Source organism: Protopterus annectens, chromosome 17.part0, assembly GCF_019279795.1.
Source record: "Protopterus annectens isolate FY-2018-M chromosome 17.part0, PAN1.0, whole genome shotgun sequence".
NCBI lineage: Eukaryota > Metazoa > Chordata > Ceratodontiformes > Protopteridae > Protopterus > Protopterus annectens.
The window spans coordinates 151,129,665-151,147,892 of NC_056751.1; the positions used below are offsets into that span (position 1 = coordinate 151,129,665).

Sequence of the window (18,228 nt, forward strand, 5' to 3'; positions counted from 1 at the left end):
GAGCACAGAACTCCCTAGCAGATGTATTGAGCAGACAAATTGTGGACCCCCACGAGTGGAAATTGGATCCTCAGGTATTCCAACAGTTGACAGTGGCTTGGGGAACTCCAGACATAGATCTGTTCGCTTCTCCACTAAATTTCCAACTACCAAAATTTTGCACAAAGATGTTCCACCCAAAAGCTTGGAAAGTGGATGCTCTATCTTTCAGTTGGAACAACCTTCACATCTATGCTTTCCCTCCTCTGCCTCTCCTTCCCAAGGTACTCTTGAAAGTCAGGCGGGACAAGCCTTGCATGATTCTAATAGCACCAGATTGGCCACGTCAGCACTGGTATCCTCTGCTGAGGAGTTTAATTCAGGAGCCTCCTTGGCCTTTGCCACAGATTCCTCACTTGTTGTCCCAGTCAAGCAATCATTTGCTCAATGTCAGGGTGCAATCCCTGCATGTAACAGCCTGGCGTATTCTGATGTCCTTCAAGGATGCATCTGCAGTCCTAACAAATGGGTTGTCCTGCCTCAGGCAGCCCTTCGGTCGGCCGGATTCCAAAGTCTGGGTCTGGCCTCGGCTGATGTCGCACTTCACCCGACGTCATAGCTGCTGTGAATTGGGTATAAAGGCATCAGCCGACGCCATTTTCCTCAGTCTTTCTTGCCACGCGGTGCCCGAAGCAGAAGCTGTTCAAGTGCCGGTCGGTCAGATCCAGAGATTACTACTACCGAAGACTTCTAAAAAGCCAAGTACCCCGTTGGGGGCTCTTTCTTGCCTCAGCCGGTGTCAGAAAAAGTAAATAACTAACTTTTGGGAAACCAATACCTCATAAGGATTTCCACTCTTACTGCCTTCCTTGCTTAGGCCCAGACCACGACGTAGCAGCTTGTCTAGCCTGTGCTTCCTTCAACCGACGGACACTTAGACGTCAGTCGGAGTTTGCAGAGGAATTTTTGTTTTAGAGCCTGTGGGGTCTCGGCTTCCTCAACAGGTTTTAGATGTCATTTTGGAAGCCAGGCGGCCCAGTACTAGAAAAGTTTATGCTGATAAATGGAGGAGATTTTTCTTTGGAGCACAGCAAAGGGCTTTGATGTCTCAGTACCTAATTTGAGTTTTACGCTACAGTACCTTACTGAATTACTAGACAAGGGTTTGTCACTTTCCTCTGAAGGTTCATGCTGCAGCCATTTCTGCTCACTATGATTGTGATCCTCCTTTATTTTCTCATCCTTTGTTTAAGCAATTTCTTAGAGGGGCAAAAAATATAAGACCCCATGAGCTCCTACTCCTTCCTGGGATCTCAGTTTTGTGTTGGAGAAGCTTACTTTACCTCCTTTTGAACCTGCAGCTACGTCTGAGCTGAAGTTGGTCTTGGAAAACTGCTTTTTTGTTGGCCGTTACCTCTGCTAGGAGGGTCTCTGAATTGCAGGCACTCATGGCAGTTGAACCTTTTCTGGTATTCCGTAAGGATAGGGTGTCCTTGCGTACTAACCCTACTTTTATGCCTAAAGTGATTTCTAATGTGGCCTTGAACCAATCTATTCATTTGCCTACTTTTTATGCTGATCCCCAAAATAAGGGGGGAAAAGTCTTGCTTTCTTTGGGACATTCACAGGCAGCTACGTTATTATTTGAACAGAACTAGAGTTCAGGCAGACTCGACAGTTATTTATTTCTTTTGCTCTGGCTTCTCAAGGGAAAGCTGTTTCAAAGCAAAGTATATTTCTAAGTGGATTGGTCATTGTATTGCTTTTTGTTCTCATCATGGGAAGAATGTTCCTGCTGGGATCAGACCTCATTCCACTAGGGCTACTGCCACATCTACTGCCTTTTTGAGGGGGGTAGCTACTAAGGATATTTTGGAAGCAGCTACTTGGAGTTCAGTACACACTTTTACTAAGCATTACCATCTCCCTCTTTATTCCAAGTCTAGGGCTGGGTTTGCCACTGCAGTTTTACAGGGCATGTTAGCAGCTCCTAATGCTTTTTAGTTTGCCAGCCTCCCTTTTCCTTTGCTTTGGGTTTCTACCCACAGGTTATGACTGCAGCAATGCGAGACGAAGAACATAGTACAGTTTTGTACCTACCATAAATGTAGATGTTCGAGGATCCACATTGCTGCAGTCCTATTTTCCCTCCCTCCTTCCCCTCTAGTGTTTGGGGTTGCTGTTTTTTCCTTTGGGATAATTACTTTCTCAATTGTGGTTGTTGGGTATTTACTATTTTGGCTCTGGCCTTTCCTTTTTAAGGCCTTCTGACATCTGGGGCAAGAGACTGAGGATATGGCGTCGGTCATGCGCTTAAGTACTACTACGTACTGACGTCCGCTCCGGGTGTCCATGACCGACGCCAGCCTAACTCTTTGGTATTCGGGCCGACCGAGGACAGCGTACTACCCACAGGTTATGACTGCAGCAATGTGGATCCTCGAACATCTACATTTATGGTAGGTACAAAACTGTACTTTTTTAATAGTTTTTAGTTTTTTTGGTGTTTCAGGTTTTTTTAAAGTTATAAACTAAGTACATGTCTGGGACCAGCTTTGCTAGGACCATTCTGCAGAGACACTTGGAACATCATCCTTTCTCTTCCTAGTCAGCCTGTATGCTAAGGCTACTGCAGCAGTGATCTTTTTGAAGAACTTGGTACAGTTGTCTAAACTTACCGTAACTGTAGATGTTTAAATGATTCCTGCTGTAGCAGCCGCTCCCACTCTCATTTTTGTATAATTTTGTTGCCTGAGTGAAGTTAAATGTGTGTGGGCTAGTGTGGTTGGGTACATGCATGTAAGTAATGTCTTCAGTGCCCGATCCTGTCTTAGTAGTTTGCTTAGTGTGAGTGGACTTGGAAGGCACCCTTAAACTTTGGAAGCTGTCTCGTCTGTTCTATCCTTAGCCAGATAGAACCTGTAATAGTGAAGGCTATTAAGGATTCATCATTAAAGCATCCTCTGTCAAGAGGTTCTTCGTGTTTCACTGTTGCAGTCATTACATTAGGGTTATCTGCTGGCAGGTTGCACTCAGTCGGCCTGAATAACAGTCTTTGGTCCTGCGTCAATTGCTGTCTCCTCTTCCATGACTTCAGGTAGTCAGGGGTATAAAACATGCAGTCTACTCCATTTTAATCCATCTTTCTTGCCGTGCAGTGCCCGGATCAGTTCACAAGTGCCGGTCGGCAGACTCCTGAAATTTTCATTTTTGGGTTTCAGAACCGAAATCTTCAAACTAACGCCAAATACCCCTTTGGGGAAACTTTTTTTCTTGCTCCTTACCGATATCAGTAAAAGTTAATTGCATTACTTGTGGGAAGCAAATACCTCAAGGATTTTCATTTGTACTGTATTCTTTGCCTAGGCCCTGATCGCAACGTGCCTTGCTGTCAGTTTTGTGCTAAATTTAACCAACACACTAAGCGTCTGTATATTTTTGCTTCTAAGTATTTTGGTTCAAGATTTAACTACCTTGAAATATAGTCTGTTAGCAATCCGACTACCGGAGTTTACAAAAACTGCAAGGAAAAAGACCGAGGTCCAAAACCAAAGCTTCTAAGCCAGTAGCCGGTTCACAGATACTCTGAGGTGCTTTCGCAGCCCCTGATGGCCGCTACTTTTGAGTTGCAGGCCTCTACAGAGACCCATTCGGAGTACGGTATGCCCCGATATTCTGCAAGTATTGAACCCCGCGGATCTCTCCCTTGGATGGGTCCAGAGCAGCTGAGCAGGCACCGGCTTCTGAGAGTTTTCAGGCCTCAACACTTGTATATTAAAGCAGATGCCATCAAAAACAAGGCCAAAACCAACTTCTGTGTCTAAACAACTGACGCATGAGCCACGTGCTCAGGCCCCTATGCTTAAACAAATGATGATTTCCGATTGTGTGGAAAATAGTGTTACAGGATTTATTGCATTCAGCTGAACAAGTTGGAAAGCATACTTTGCAATGTGGTTTTGATTCCTTGGAGGCATCTTGCTGGGCCACCGTAACTGGATCTGTGATAAGAAGGCATGCCAGGCTCAAGGAGCAAAATCTGCCTGATGTTAAAGCTAAATTGTTGGATGCCCCTTTACAGCATGACAGTCTGGTAATAAGGCAGAAAAGATTTTAAAGAAAATGGGAGACTAAGCTAAATCTATGCAAAAGATTTCTTGTAAGTGCAGCCACCCAGGTTCAGTAGGCACTGGCCTCCTGTGACCAACAGAGCAGCTCAGGGCAAACCCAGGCACTCCAAAGGCTCCAGATATCCATCACCAGGATCTTACAGGTCAAAGCAATGGGGTGCCTCCACCTCCAAATCAGGAGGTAAAGCACAACCCTACAGTAAACTGTCTCAATGACTTTCCTCTGCCATCCCAGAGTACTTATTTTTTGGCCTCCCCCTTGGGAGGAAAACTAGCACTTTATGCTCATAATTACCCAGGACAAGTGGGTATTACATACAGTATCCCAGGAGTACAGATTTCATTTCCACATGTTGCCAATTCCAAACGGATGGCCAGATCTGCCACCAAACCAGTGGGCAGAGGCCCAGAAACAAGTCGTGTCCCTCATGGATATGGGGGCTATTCAACCAGTACCAGAAAAGGAAAAAGGACAAGGGTTTTATTCAAGACTTTTCCTGGTACCCAGAAAAGACAAATCATGGCGTCCAATTCTGGACTTATCAATTCTAAACATGTTCCTGGACGTTCCAAAATTCAAAATGCTGACTTTACAACAGCTACTGCCTACGCTAGGCAAGAATGCCTGGTTGGTAACCCTAGACTTGGAAGGCATACCTGCATATCCCAATAAGGGACTTTTACAGAAGATACCTCCGCTTCATAGCAGGCTTTTTGCATTACCAATTCTCTGCACTGCCCTTTGTAAGGACCCTGGGCGCAGTAGAGAAGCCAAAGTGCCTGCCAGTATTTGCATTTTGCAGACAAACATTCAAATTTATCCTTACCTGGATGATTCTCATTCAGGCAGAGGACAAGGACACTCCAACATCTGGCATTTGTAAAAATGATTCTAGCATGCCTAGGGTACACCATAAACGAAAAGAAATCACAGTTGGTACCCTCTCAAATTACATTCCTGGATGCAAGCTTGAATACAACTGCCCAGATGGCTTACCTCACGCCAGACAAATTCACTTGACAGCGTACTTCAAACAAGTGGCAACAAAAACCCAGCTGTCTGCAAGACACATTCTGCAGGCTGTGGGGTTCATGGCATCTTGCATTCTGCTAATTCCATATGTGAGACTGCATACGAGGAAACTTCACTGGTATCTAAAAAGCTTATGGAGTCAAACCAAATGCAACTTCATACCAACCAGGAAAGAAATGCTAGCTGTTCAGAATGCTCAGACAGTCTTAAAGGACTTCCTTCATCCAGGAAAACTACTGATAGACTGGCAACACCACAGTTATGTGGTACATAAACGAGCAGGGGGGTACCCACTCCTACCCCCTTTGCAGGCTAGCCATGGCCTTGTGGAACACAGCCTTGACTTACCTAATACATCTTCAAGCTCAATTCCTGCCAGGAAAGCAAAATACTCTGGCAGACTACCTAAGCATAAATCTTATGGACCCGCACAAATGGAAACTGGATCCATAAATCTTCAGCATGTTAACACAAAAATGGGGGAGCCCAGACATAGTTTTGAGGAAAGGCAAATAGATCTATCAGTTGGACAAATTTTGCACAAGAATCACAAAAAAGCATGGAAAGTGGATGCTCTCCTTCTGCTGGAAAAATGTATCATTCTATGCCTTTCTTCCTCTTTCTCTACTCTCCAAGGTCCTACTAAAAGTCGCAGGAAAAACCAAAAAATTATTCTAATTGCTCCGGACTGGCCTCGCCAACACTGGTACCACTTCTAAGGAATAAGTCACACCTTCCTGTGTGGTACTTGCCTCAAATACCTCACCTATTGTCTCAGCAGAGCTATCAAATTCTGCGCACTCACCTCCAAACTCTGAATCTGCTGCATGGCTAATCAACTAATTTCAACAAGCACATATCTCAGTAAACCTGTGATGGATGTCCTTTTGGAGGCCGGAAGGCCTAGTACTAGAAAATCTTATGCTGATAAATGGAGGAGATTCTGTGCTTTGGACCAAGCACAAAGAATAGACGCAGCAAAGCCCAATATTGCTCAGATTTTGCAATACTTAACTGAGATGCTTCACAAAGGCCTATCTTTTTCTGCAATAAAAATCCATGCCTCTGCCATCTCGGCTCATTACAGCAGAGCCTCCTCTCTTTTCTCATCCTCTGCTAAGAAAAAGTATCTCTGAGGGGCCATAAATTTAAGGCCTCCCAGGAGAGAGCCAACTCCTGCATGGGACCTCAATTTTGTGCTGGAAAAACTTGCCCTACCTCCTTTTGAACCAGCAGCTACTGCGGCTATGAAATTCCTTTCTTGGAAGACTGCCTTTCTTTTGGCAGTCACTTCAGCTAGAAGGGTTGCAGAACTACAGGCTCTCATGGCAGTGGAGCCTTTCATTTATTTTTTACCTGGACAGGGTGGCCCTCAGGACCAATCTTTTATGCCTAGGATGGCATCCACTGTGGCTCTTAACCAGGCATTCAACTGCCAACTTCACAAACCCGCAGAACAAGGGGGAGCGGATTCTGCATTCATTGGATGTACACAGACAACTAAGATTCTACTTAAACAGAACAAAATCTCTAAAAGTCTGAACAACTACTGGTGGCATTTGCTGCAGGGTCAGAGGGGAGGGCTATATCAAAGCAGACTATTTCTAAATGGATAAGCCATTGCATTCGTTTCTTACACTTGCACCATGGGGATCGGATCCCATTCCACCAGGGCTGCCTCTACTTCTGCAGCCTTTCGAGGGGTCCCTACCAGAGACATTCTAGAAGCTGCTACTTGGAGCTCATTTCGTATGTTCACAAAGCATTACCATTTACCTTTCTTTTCTAAATCCAGGCAGGCTTTGCCACTGCAGTTCTGCAAGGCCTTATAGCTGCTCCTAATGCGGTTTAGTTCCATCCTCCCATCCATAGCTTTGGGATTCTACCCAAATGTAATGACTAACAGTGAAACACGAAGAACATAGTACAGTTGTGTACACTTACCATAAATGTAGATGTTAGTGTATTCACTGTTGCAGTCCGGATTACCCACCCGCCAGCCCCCTTAGGCACCAGACATCTGACAAGAAAAACTGATTAAAATGGCGTTGGCTGCAAGTTTTATACCCCTGACGTCTTGGAAGAGGAGACTACAACTGACGCAGGACCCAAGACTTTGTTTTTCAGGCCGACTGAGGGCAACCTGCCAGCAGATTACCCTAATGTAATGACAGCAACAGTGAATACACTCTCTAACATCTACATTTATGGTAAGTGTACACAACAGTACTTTTACTTAGCTGTGCTTTACTACTCTTCTACTCTTTTCTTTCTAAGTTTTTGCCAGTCACACCCAAGGTCATTTATTTAAAAAAAAAAAAAAGCTCTCTGCAGTGCATTGACTATCTGGGCAGTTATGCTAAACCTCTTTACCAGATGTAGAACTGAATGTTGTGTCCAACTCCCTCTCTCCTTTGGGGGGTGGGGGCAATGTTGCCAAAAGTATGTTCTCTTTAATAACCGGCGGCTGTGTTCTCATGATTACTGAATTTCATTTACTTTGTTTCTTGTTTTGGTATGTGCTGAAGATTTTTGCATTTTTCATTATTCGTTCAGGTTCATTGGTTGCTATTATGCATGCAGTCCCAGAGGCCGTTGAGGAGCTTTACGGTTATTTCTAAATTACCCCAGTGCACCGTTTGGTTAACTATTATCCAGCCATAGTTTCGCACATACCTGCAGTCTTTATCTTCTGGGATGACAAGATAGCTTCCTGCTCTCCAAATCCAATTTGCTGGATAGTCTTTCATTTTTCCTGTTTGCAAACTGTAGCTGTCCACAGACTTATGATGGTAGTACTTGTAGTCTTCCCCATCATCACTTTGATACAGAGTTGCATCTTTCATGCACTAGTTTGCTGGGTGTCTGTTTTTTTTTTTTTTTTTTAAGTAAATGCTAATGCTGCATCCTGGTTGAATGCAGTATGTTAATTTATTAATTATGCATGGTTTGCATTCACATGCATTGTTTTGGGAAAATAACTTTTGCTCTAATATTTAGCATTAGTGTCCAACTGTAATCTGCAGTGGTTCAAAAATCAGAAGTTTGCAGGATACATACTACGGCTTGCAAGGTGTAAGATTCAGTGACATTAGACAAAATCCGAGACGGTTGAATTATGATCTTTGTGCTGTACGTGATATTGCTTGTGTGACCATGAAATACCAGCATTCACATTTTCACATAAGGAAAGCAGAATGGTTAGGGGTTTGAAGACCTGATTCTCCAATAGTGTGCAACTAACCTTAAAACAGGCTACTTTGATTTTTGTCTTGCAATTTGTTCTGAGCGACAGTTTGCAGAGGGAGTGGAGAGAATAAAATTGCTCTATGGAGCAGTTTACGGACTGCTGTAGCCTTCATCCTCTGCACTTGCTGCAAGATTTTCTTTCAGAAAATGGCATGTTGTCCTGTGCATGGTTAAGTCTTGGACACATCTCTGTACTACCGTATCCTAGGACCTGATGTTTATTTACTTGTTAGTATTTGTTTTCTGGAGTAAAGCACTGCATAGACTTCTTTCAGACTCAGCCCAAGAGTAGTATCTGGTTAAGTCTCTTGCCCAGTCGCACAGAGGCTGAGGGACTTGAACATTATGCCACTGGACCACAGGAAGCGGTTTAATAGCTCAATTCTTTATCTACCCGATGTAATCATAATTGCCATGTTACAAAATTGCTAAATGTACTTTGTATGTGATGTACACATTTTGTTAATTTGGGTGTTCTGATAGAAAAGAAAACTTCTGACTTGATGCCTGTTAGCTTAGGAAACTCCGACAGTTGCTCAATGGAATTTATTCTCTAGTATTGCATGGTGTACAATGTGCAACTTGCTGAATGTTGTTGTGGAATGATCAGCCATTTGTGGTTTTCGGGGATTTATCTACAGAATTTAATTTTAAATGTAGAATACTGACTATGCATCTGTTTTGCAGTGAAATTGAGCAGAATGCAGTTACTGCAGCAGAGGAACCTGCTGAAGCCAAAACGACTGAAGTGCCAGAAGGAGATGCTGAGAACAAGTAAGGTTTTTTTTTTTTTTGCCAGTTCTGTGAATTATGGTAATTTGTGCACAGATTTGGTAGGCAAATTTGTGAAAGCTCAATTTATTTAAACTCTCATCTTAAAAGAATTGTTCACATTGTTGAGAGTACACTCAGTACAGTATATTAGTCTTTTAATTTTTTTTTTTTTTTTTGTTTACGATCCCTACAGAAATGCTTTTTTTTCCTTCAGGTAGACCTGATCTGCTTTTAAGAGACCTGGAATAATCCTGTTTTTATACTTCAGCCAGTAATTTCAGATTATTTCTGTTGGCAGGAGAAGCTTTCTTAGGCTGTAAGTGCAATTTTAAGTTCAGCCTGTCCAGGCATTACAACTGATGGCCAAAGATGCCTCATATCCACAGCACAGTGAGGACTCTACCTAACTGGAGCTCTTACCTTGTCCTATAAAGCAGTGCTGTTAACTAACTATAGATCTTACTGCTAAATCACATGGACAGCTTGTCCATATTGTGCCCAATAATCTCTAACTGCCTAGCTAAAGGGAAATATCAGGGTTGGTCTTACTCTGCCTTGCAGTCTGCCAAGATCTACTAGTCATTAAAGGCTTCAACCTTTGTAGCACCCTAGGGGGAAATAGAGTCTGTTTTTTGAGCCCAATGATTTTCCTACACCAGAGTTTCAAGAGGTGAATTTACAACTTCTGGACACTTGTAGGTTACTGCCAAACTTTTTTAGCATAATGCCTTGAGGACTGCCATAGTCTGATAGGTTATTATGATCATCGTGCATACAGCTGCAGTCATAACAGATGGGTTTTCCTGCCGTCAGGCGTGTCCTCGGTTGGCCGAATTCCAAAGTCTAGGTCTGGCGTCGGATGTAGTCGCTTCTTCCCTGACAGTGCGACAGGGGTATAAAAGAACCAGCCAACGCCATTTTCTTCAGTCTTGCTGCGCGGTGCCCGAAGCAGAAGCAGTTTGCAAGTGCCGGTTGGCCAGCTCCTGAGATTATGAATAATTTTCAGCCGAAGTCTTCTTGAAAGCTAAGTACCCCGTTGGAAACTTTTCTTGCCTCTGACAGATGTCAGACAGTTAATTGCATTTCATGTGGGAAGCAAATACCGCATAAGTATTTTCATTCACTCTGCATTCCTTGCTTAGGCCCAGACCACGACGTCTTGGCCTGTCGTTATTGTGCTACATTCGACAGATGCACACAAGCGTGAGGCAGAGTTCGCCCAACACTATTTTGGCAAAAAGTTTAATTACATTGTCGTCGGATATTCCGACTCCAGATGTCCTTCAAGGATACATCTGCAGTCCTAACAAATGGGTTGTCCTGTCGTCAGGCAGCCCTTCGGTCGGCCGGATTCCAAAGTCTGGGTCTGGCCTCGGCTGGTGTCGCACTTCACCCGACGTCATAGCTGCAGTTATTCGGGTATAAAGGCATCAGCCGACGCCATTTTCCTCAGTCTTTCTTGCGCGTGGCGCAAGCAGAAGCTGTTCGCAAGTGCCGGTCGGTCAGAACCAGAGATTACTACTACCGAATACTACTTCGAAGACTTCTAAAAAGCTAAGTACCCCGTTGGGGACTTTCTTGCCTCAGCCGATGTCAGAAAAAGTGAATAACTGTAACTTGTGGGAAACAAATACCTCATAAAGATTTCCACTCTTAATGCTTACCTTGTTTAGGCCCAGACCACGACGTAGCAGCTTGTCTAGCCTGTGCTTCTTTTAACCGACTGACGCTTAGACGTCGGTCGGAATTTGCGGAGCAGTTTTTCGGCTCAGATTTTGCTTATATTATGCCGTCGGATCCTCAGACTTCACAAATATCCAAAAAACGCAAGGAAAAGGACCGACACTCGCGGTCCGCGGTTTCGGCCGAAACCGCGGTTAAGCCAACCGCGAGTGTCTCTGTTTCGGCTGAAACCGAGCAAGCGGTTCTTCAGCCGAAAGCATGCCTTCTACCGAGGCTCCTTCTAACCTCGTGGTATCTGCTTCTGAAATCCAACCTGCTGTTGCGATTTCTCAGGAATTATCTGACACTATTCCCTTGGATACTTATACTCCTGCACGTGGAGCTGCTAGGCCTCCTGCAGCCATGTCCATTAAGGCCTTTGCCAGGGCTAAAGCAGCTAAAGCTACCAAAACTGTGCCTGCTAAGACCCCCTCTCAACAGGCCCAGTTCCCAAATGCTTTCTCTGGCAGAGGATCTTATTTCTTTAATCCGGGGATCCCAACCTCATCCAGACAGGGCCTCTCATCCACCTCCAGAGAAGAGGCCTAGAGTAGAGCCCCCTGAGCCAGTGTCCACAGATGATTCCTCCGATTCAGATAATACAGACCCTCCAGAGGCTCCTTATTCCCCTTACGAAGACTCTGATGCTGAAGAGTCCATCCCTTCTGCCTCTCCACCTGAGGAATTTTCCTTTGGGGAAACCTTGCATGCCATGAGGGAACAATTTCAGTGGCAGGGCCAAGATTTTTCAGACTCCAGGAAAAGGCTTAGAACCTTTTTGCATTTACCACAACATAGGCCTTTAGCTATACCTCCAGTTCTGTCTGTTGTGGATGATGCATTTAATGATGCTTGTACTGCTCCTGATTCTTTACCTGAGGCCCCTGCTAAGCCCGATAGGTTCTACAGGGTCCCGGACACGCATCACCATTTATACAAGACTCCTTTTGCAGATCCCGAGACCATCTCCCAGGGACCTAAGGCTGTAGCATCTACCTCTGCTAAAAACCCCCTCCCCTCTGAAAGGGAATCCAGGTCCTTAGAGAGATGGGGTAAAGTTTACACTTCTGCTACTTTGTCAGCTAGGGCCTTGAACTGTCAATTTCATGTGATACAATATCAAGAATATATGCTAGACCAGTTAACTAAAAAACTGTTCTCTGAGCCATTTGATAAGAAGTATGTTCAGGAAATGGTACATAACATTCAGCAAGTTAGTAGCCATTCTTTGAAATGCGGCTTTGATGCACAGGAGGCTTCCTTTAGATCAGCCATGACTGGCACAGTTATCAGAAGGCATGCATGGTTGAAAGAGCAGGCCTTACCGGACCATGTCAAATCAAAACTATTAGATGCTCCCATGGACAAGGCCAGTTTATTTGGTTCTCCTGCGCAACAAGTACTTAAGAAGATGGAGGAGAAGGCAAAATCTGTACAAACAGTGAAAGATTTCTTACAGGTCCAACCTCCAAGGTTTAGCAGGAATTGGCCCTCCAAAAATTGGTCCTTTCCAGACTCCTCTAAAGCACAGAGAGGCAGGAATAGGCGGTCAAGAGGCAGAAACCAATCCAGGGGTGCCTACAGGGACGCCAGTGGCAGGGTAATAACCAGCGAGGCACAGACGCAGCCACCACCACTGCAACAGGACAATCACAGTGACTTGGCTCTGGCACCGCCTACCAGGGAACAGCTAGAAGCACCCTTAGTCGGAAAGCTAGCTTTATTTTCAAAGAACTGGCATTATATCACAAGGGACAAGTGGATTTTGCAAACTATAGACCAAGGTTACAGGTTTCATTTCCATACTCTACCAGGAAAAAGAGGAATGCCAAACCTACCACCAAATCAAAAGGCAGAAGCTCTAAAACAAATATCTCAGTTATTAAGGATGAGAGCTGTGGAAAAGGTACCATCTATGGAACAAGGAAAGGGATTTTACTCAAGACTCTTCCTAGTACCAAGAAAAGAGAGCAAATGGAGGCCTATTCTCGACCTGTCCGCTTTAAACACATTCCTCATTGTTCCAAAATTCAAAATGCTGACTCTACAGCAGCTTCTTCCCATGCTGGGCAAAGGAGTCTTGGCTGGTAACTCTAGATCTCAAGGAGGCATACCTGCACGTCACCATACGACCAATTTGCAGAAGATACCTCAGATTTCTTGCAGGATCAGAGCATTATCAATTCTCAGCATTGCCCTTTGGCTTATCTACTGCGCCCAGAGTGTTCACGAAATGCCTGGCATCAGTAATTGCTCATTGCAGGCTTCAGGGAATCCAAATTTACCCCTACCTGGACGACTGCCTGATACAAGCGGACAACATAAACAAGCTAGCAGAAGACCTACAAAAAGTCATTTACCTGCTACATGCCCTGGGATATACAGTCGGCATTAACAAAGCAGAACCATCTAACAGCAAGAAAAGTACTGCAAGCCCTGGGCTTCATGGCATCCTGCATAATATTGGTACCTCATGCCAGACTGCATATGAGAAAGCTACAGTGGTACCTAAAAAAATTATGGTCTCAACACAAGCACAGCCTAGAAACCAAAATTCCAATAATCCCATGCCTGAAGCAAGAGTTCCTATGGTGGGCTCAGGCCTGCCAAACACAGGATTGCCCTTCTACAGCATTCAACCAAGCCAAACCATCACGTCGGATGCCTCAGACCTCGGTTGGGGGGCCCACATGCTGGACAAGTGCATACAAGGCTTATGGACTCGAGACCAGCTGCACCTGCACACAAATCTAAAGGAAATGCTGGCAGTAAAATTGGCAATCCAGACATTCAGACCATTTCTCTGAGAAGGTCCGTTGATAAGGACAGACAACACCACAGTGATGTGGTACATCAACAAACAGGGAGGCACACATTCATACCCTCTATGCCGGATGGCACTGGACCTATGGAATGTGGCTCTGAGCTACAACATTCAGTTACAAGCAATTTTTGTACCAGGAAAAGAAAACATCCTAGCAGACATATTAAGCAGGACTACCACATATGCCCACGAATGGATGCTGCATCCGGACATCTTCAAAGCCATTACAAGAAAATGGGGACTCCCAGAAATAGACTTATTTGCATCCCCACGGAATCACCAGCTAAAGAAATTCTGCACAAGGACGTACCACCCACTTGCTTGGAAGGTGGACTCCCTATCTTTCAGTTGGAAAAACCTGACAGCATATGCATTCCCACCACTTCCTTTGATGCACAAGGTGCTATTGAAGATCAAAGAGGACCGTCCACGGATCATTCTGATAGCTCCAGACTGGCCAAGGCAACACTGGTACCCATTACTAAGGAGCATGTCTCGGGAACAAATATGGACACTACCCCTGGTTCCATTACTATTAACACAGAACAACTACAACATCCTGCATCCAAACCTGAAAACTCTGCAGCTGACTGCCTGGAACATTGCATAAGATCAATTAACCCAAATTTATCTCAAAGGGTTAAAGACCTCATCCTGGAGGCTCGCAGACCCTTAACAAGAAAAAATTATGCAGCAAAATGGAAAAGATATCACATTTGGAGTACTGCAAAGGGGGAAGATGTCTCACTGGTAAACATAGCCAACATCCTGGAATATTTGGCGGAGCTTTTCCACTCAGGCCTGTCCTACTCTTCCATCAAGATACATGCATCAGCTATTTCAGCAGAATACAGCTTGGATCCTCCTGTCTTCTCACACCCTTTGCTCAGGCAGTTTCTGAGGGGAATTAAAAATGTAAAACCTCCAAGGAAACCACCATTGCCAGCATGGGACTTGAACTTTGTGCTAGAAAAATTGACACTTCCTCCTTTCGAACCAGCAGCAACAGCAGAGTTACAATACTTATGGAAGACTGCTTTCCTGCTGGCAATCACTTCAGCAAGAAGGGTTTCTGAACTACAGGCATTAATGGCAGTGCAACCCTTCCTGATTTTCCATCAAGATAGTGTCCATGAGAACAAATCCTACATTTATGCCTAAGGTGGTATCCAGAGTATCTTTAAATCAGGCTAACCACCTACCTACATTCTTCCCCAACCCACAGAACAGGGGAGAAAGACTGTTGCATACCATGGATGTACATAGACAGTTACGCTACTACCTGGACAGGACAAAGGTCAATAGAAAAACTGACCCGCTACTGGTAGCATATGCAACAGGAAGGGAAGGAAAAGCAATTTCAAAACGGACAATCTCCAAGTGGATAGGAAATTGCATTAGATTTTGTTACTCTTACCATGGAAAGAAAACTCCAGAGAACATCAGGCCTCACTCTACAAGGGCTACAGCCACTACCACAGCTTTCTTACGAGGAGTGGCTACCAAGGACATTATAGAGGCTGCTACTTGGACCTCCGTGCATACATTTGCCAAGCATTATAATTTACCTTTATACTCTAGATCCCGAGCAGGTTTTGCCTCTGCTGTTTTGCAAGGGATCCTAACTACACCATAATCTTTCCTTTTACCTCCTCCCCTAGTTTGGCTATGGTATTCTACCCATTTGTTAGGACTGCAGATGCATCCTTGAAGGACATAGTACAGTTTTGTACCTACCATAAATGTAGATGTCCGATAGGAATGCATCTGCAGTCAGGATTACCCACCCGCCTTCCCCTCTGTGGTACTCCTAGGGTATTTGCCCATCTTATAGCTAGCTGGGGGGGGGGTCTATTATGGTGTATTTGTTTGTATATATGTACATACATGCTTAATTTTTGTGTTTGCTCTCTATCATTTGGAAACATTGGCATTTATCCAAATTTAGCCTTCCAAGAGGGCACCTGGCATCTGGGGCAAGAAACAGAAGAAAATGGCGTCGGCTGATGCCTTTATACCCGAATAACTGCAGCTATGACGTCGGGTGAAGTGCGACACCAGCCGAGGCCAGACCCAGACTTTGGAATCCGGCTGACCGAAGGGCTGCCTGACGACAGGACAACCCATTTGTTAGGACTGCAGATGCATTCCTATCGGACATCTACATTTATGGTAGGTACAAAACTGTACTTTTTGAGTAAAAAGGCAAAGATAAGGACCGTCATATGAGGTCCGCGACTTCTACCGACACCACGCTAAAGCCGACTACAGGCGCTCCGGTTCTCAGCGAGGTGCCTACGCAGCCCCTGACTACCGATGACACTTCATTGGCGGTGTCTTCTGTGCCAGAGGTCACAGGCTCTTCGGCCCACACCCAGACTACAGATACCGAAGCCACTCTTGGCGGGGGAAACTCAGTTTAGACAGGCCTGCCACCTCTCAAGGTGTCTTCAGGCCGCCTTCATTTTCCATCAAGGCTTTCACCAAGTCTAAAGCAGCCATGAATACTAAAAGACAAGTTCCACAGGGCCCCTCTCAAGGCCCCATGCCTAAAAAGCAGATGCTCAAAATGGCTGAGGAGTTGATTACTCTTATCAGGGGTTCTCAACCCCCCTCGGACAAAAGGCCCAGAGTGGAGGAAGAATACCCTTCCTCTGACCAGGCCTCCATTACTTCAGAACATTCTGAAGACCAGGAACATTCATACTCCCCTTTTGAAGATTCTGATGCAGAGGAGTCCATTCCCTCTGTCCCCCCCCCCCCCCAGGATTACTCTTTTGGGGAAACCCTACATACCTTGAGGGAACACTTCCACTGGGAAGGCCAAGAGTACTCAGACTCCAAGAAAAGGCTTAGGAATTTCCTCTTGCTCCCTCAGCACAGGCCTCTGGCTATACCTCCTGTTTTAGACATACTAGATGTGTATTCGGAGGCCAGCCTCAACCCAGATTCCTTACCTCCATCTCCAGTCAAGCCTGACTGGTATTACCGGGTTCCTGATTCACACCAATTCCTATACAAAAGCCATGCAGCTGACCCAGAAACTATTTCACAGGGTCCCAAGGGAATTAAGGCCTCCACTGCTAAAAATCCATTACCTTCAGAGAGAGTGATTCCAGAGCTTTAGAAAGGTGGGGTGAAAAGGTACACACCTCGGCCACCTTAACCATGAGGGCATTAAACTATCAGTTCCATATGTTAAAGTACCAACAGTTTCTGTGATCACAGTTGAAAAGCAAAATGTCACAACCTGAACAACCAGACTTGAAGGAGTTGCAGGATTTGTTGCATAGTGCAGAGCAAGTGGGTAAACATACCTTGCAATGTGGTTTTGATGCTTTAGAGGCCTCATGTAGAGCTGCTGTTACAGGATCAGTCATATGTAGACATGCTTGGCTCAAAGAGCAAACCTTACCAGATCATGTCAAAGCTAAATTACTAGATGCACCTCTTCAAAAAGATGTATTGTTTGGTGTTAAAGCTGAGGAGGTATTAAAGAAAATGGAGGAAAAGGCAAAATCGGTGAGATTTCCTACAGGTACAACCTCCACGTTTCAGTAGAAATTGGCCTTCAAAAAATTTGTCCTTTCCAGCCACGGACAGACCCCAAAGAGGGTAGATACAGGCGCCCTAGGGGTAGAGGGCAATCTCAAGCCTCATTTAGAGGCAGACAATGGCAAGCACCTACACAGAGGTGGTGAGGATAGTTCACAGCCATTCAGAAAGCAGAACCAATGACTTTCCCCTTTGCATGCCAAGCAAAGCTCAAATGGCAGCACCTTTAGGCGGAAAACTGGCATTTTCGAAAAATTTGCATATTGTCACAAAAGGCAAATGGATCCTGGACATTAGACAGAGGCTACAGATTCCACTTTCACACCCTTCCAAAAAGGCATGCCAAACCTGCCACACAAAGGGCAGAGGCACAAAAACAAATTTTAGATCTCATGGACATGAAAGCTATTAGAGGTACCTGCACAAGAAACAGGGTCAAGGTTTTTATTCCAGACTATTCCTGGTACCAAGGAAGGGCAAAGATTGGAGACCTATTTTGGACCTATCCATCCTAAACACATTTTTACTCGTGCCAAAATTCTAGATGCTCACATTACAGCAGCTTCTTCCCATGCAGGACAAGGAGTCTTGGCTGGTAACATTGGACCTCAAGGAGGCATACCTGCGTGTCCCAATCAGACAAGATTGCAGAAGATGCCTCAGATTTCTTGCAGGTTCAACCCATTATCAAGTCTCTGCATTGCCCTTTGGATTATCTACTGCGCCCAGAGTGTTCACGAAATGCCTGGCATCAGTAATTGCCTACTGCAGACTTCAAGGGATACAAATATACCCATAGATACAAATATACCCATATTTGGACGACTGCCTGATCCAAGCGGACAGCAAGCACATACTTCTGAAACATCTGGCGTTTGTAAAAATGTTGTTGAATTCTCTGGGATACACAGTCAACAAAAAGAAATCAAAGCTAATACCCTCTCAAACAATTTTCCTGCGTG

At 44.8% G+C, this 18,228-nt stretch overlaps 1 protein-coding gene across 2 annotated transcripts in view; it reads left to right on the plus strand.

The window, feature by feature from the left end:
- The window catches only part of HABP4 (hyaluronan binding protein 4), a 563,622-nt gene that overhangs the window by 268,356 nt on the left and 277,038 nt on the right, over positions 1 to 18,228 (plus strand). For both annotated transcript variants that reach the window (XM_044059342.1, XM_044059340.1), the window contains one exon: positions 9,079 to 9,165. In XM_044059342.1, coding sequence (XP_043915277.1) covers positions 9,079 to 9,165 — 87 coding nt within the window. The remainder of the gene's footprint in view (positions 1 to 9,078; positions 9,166 to 18,228) is intronic.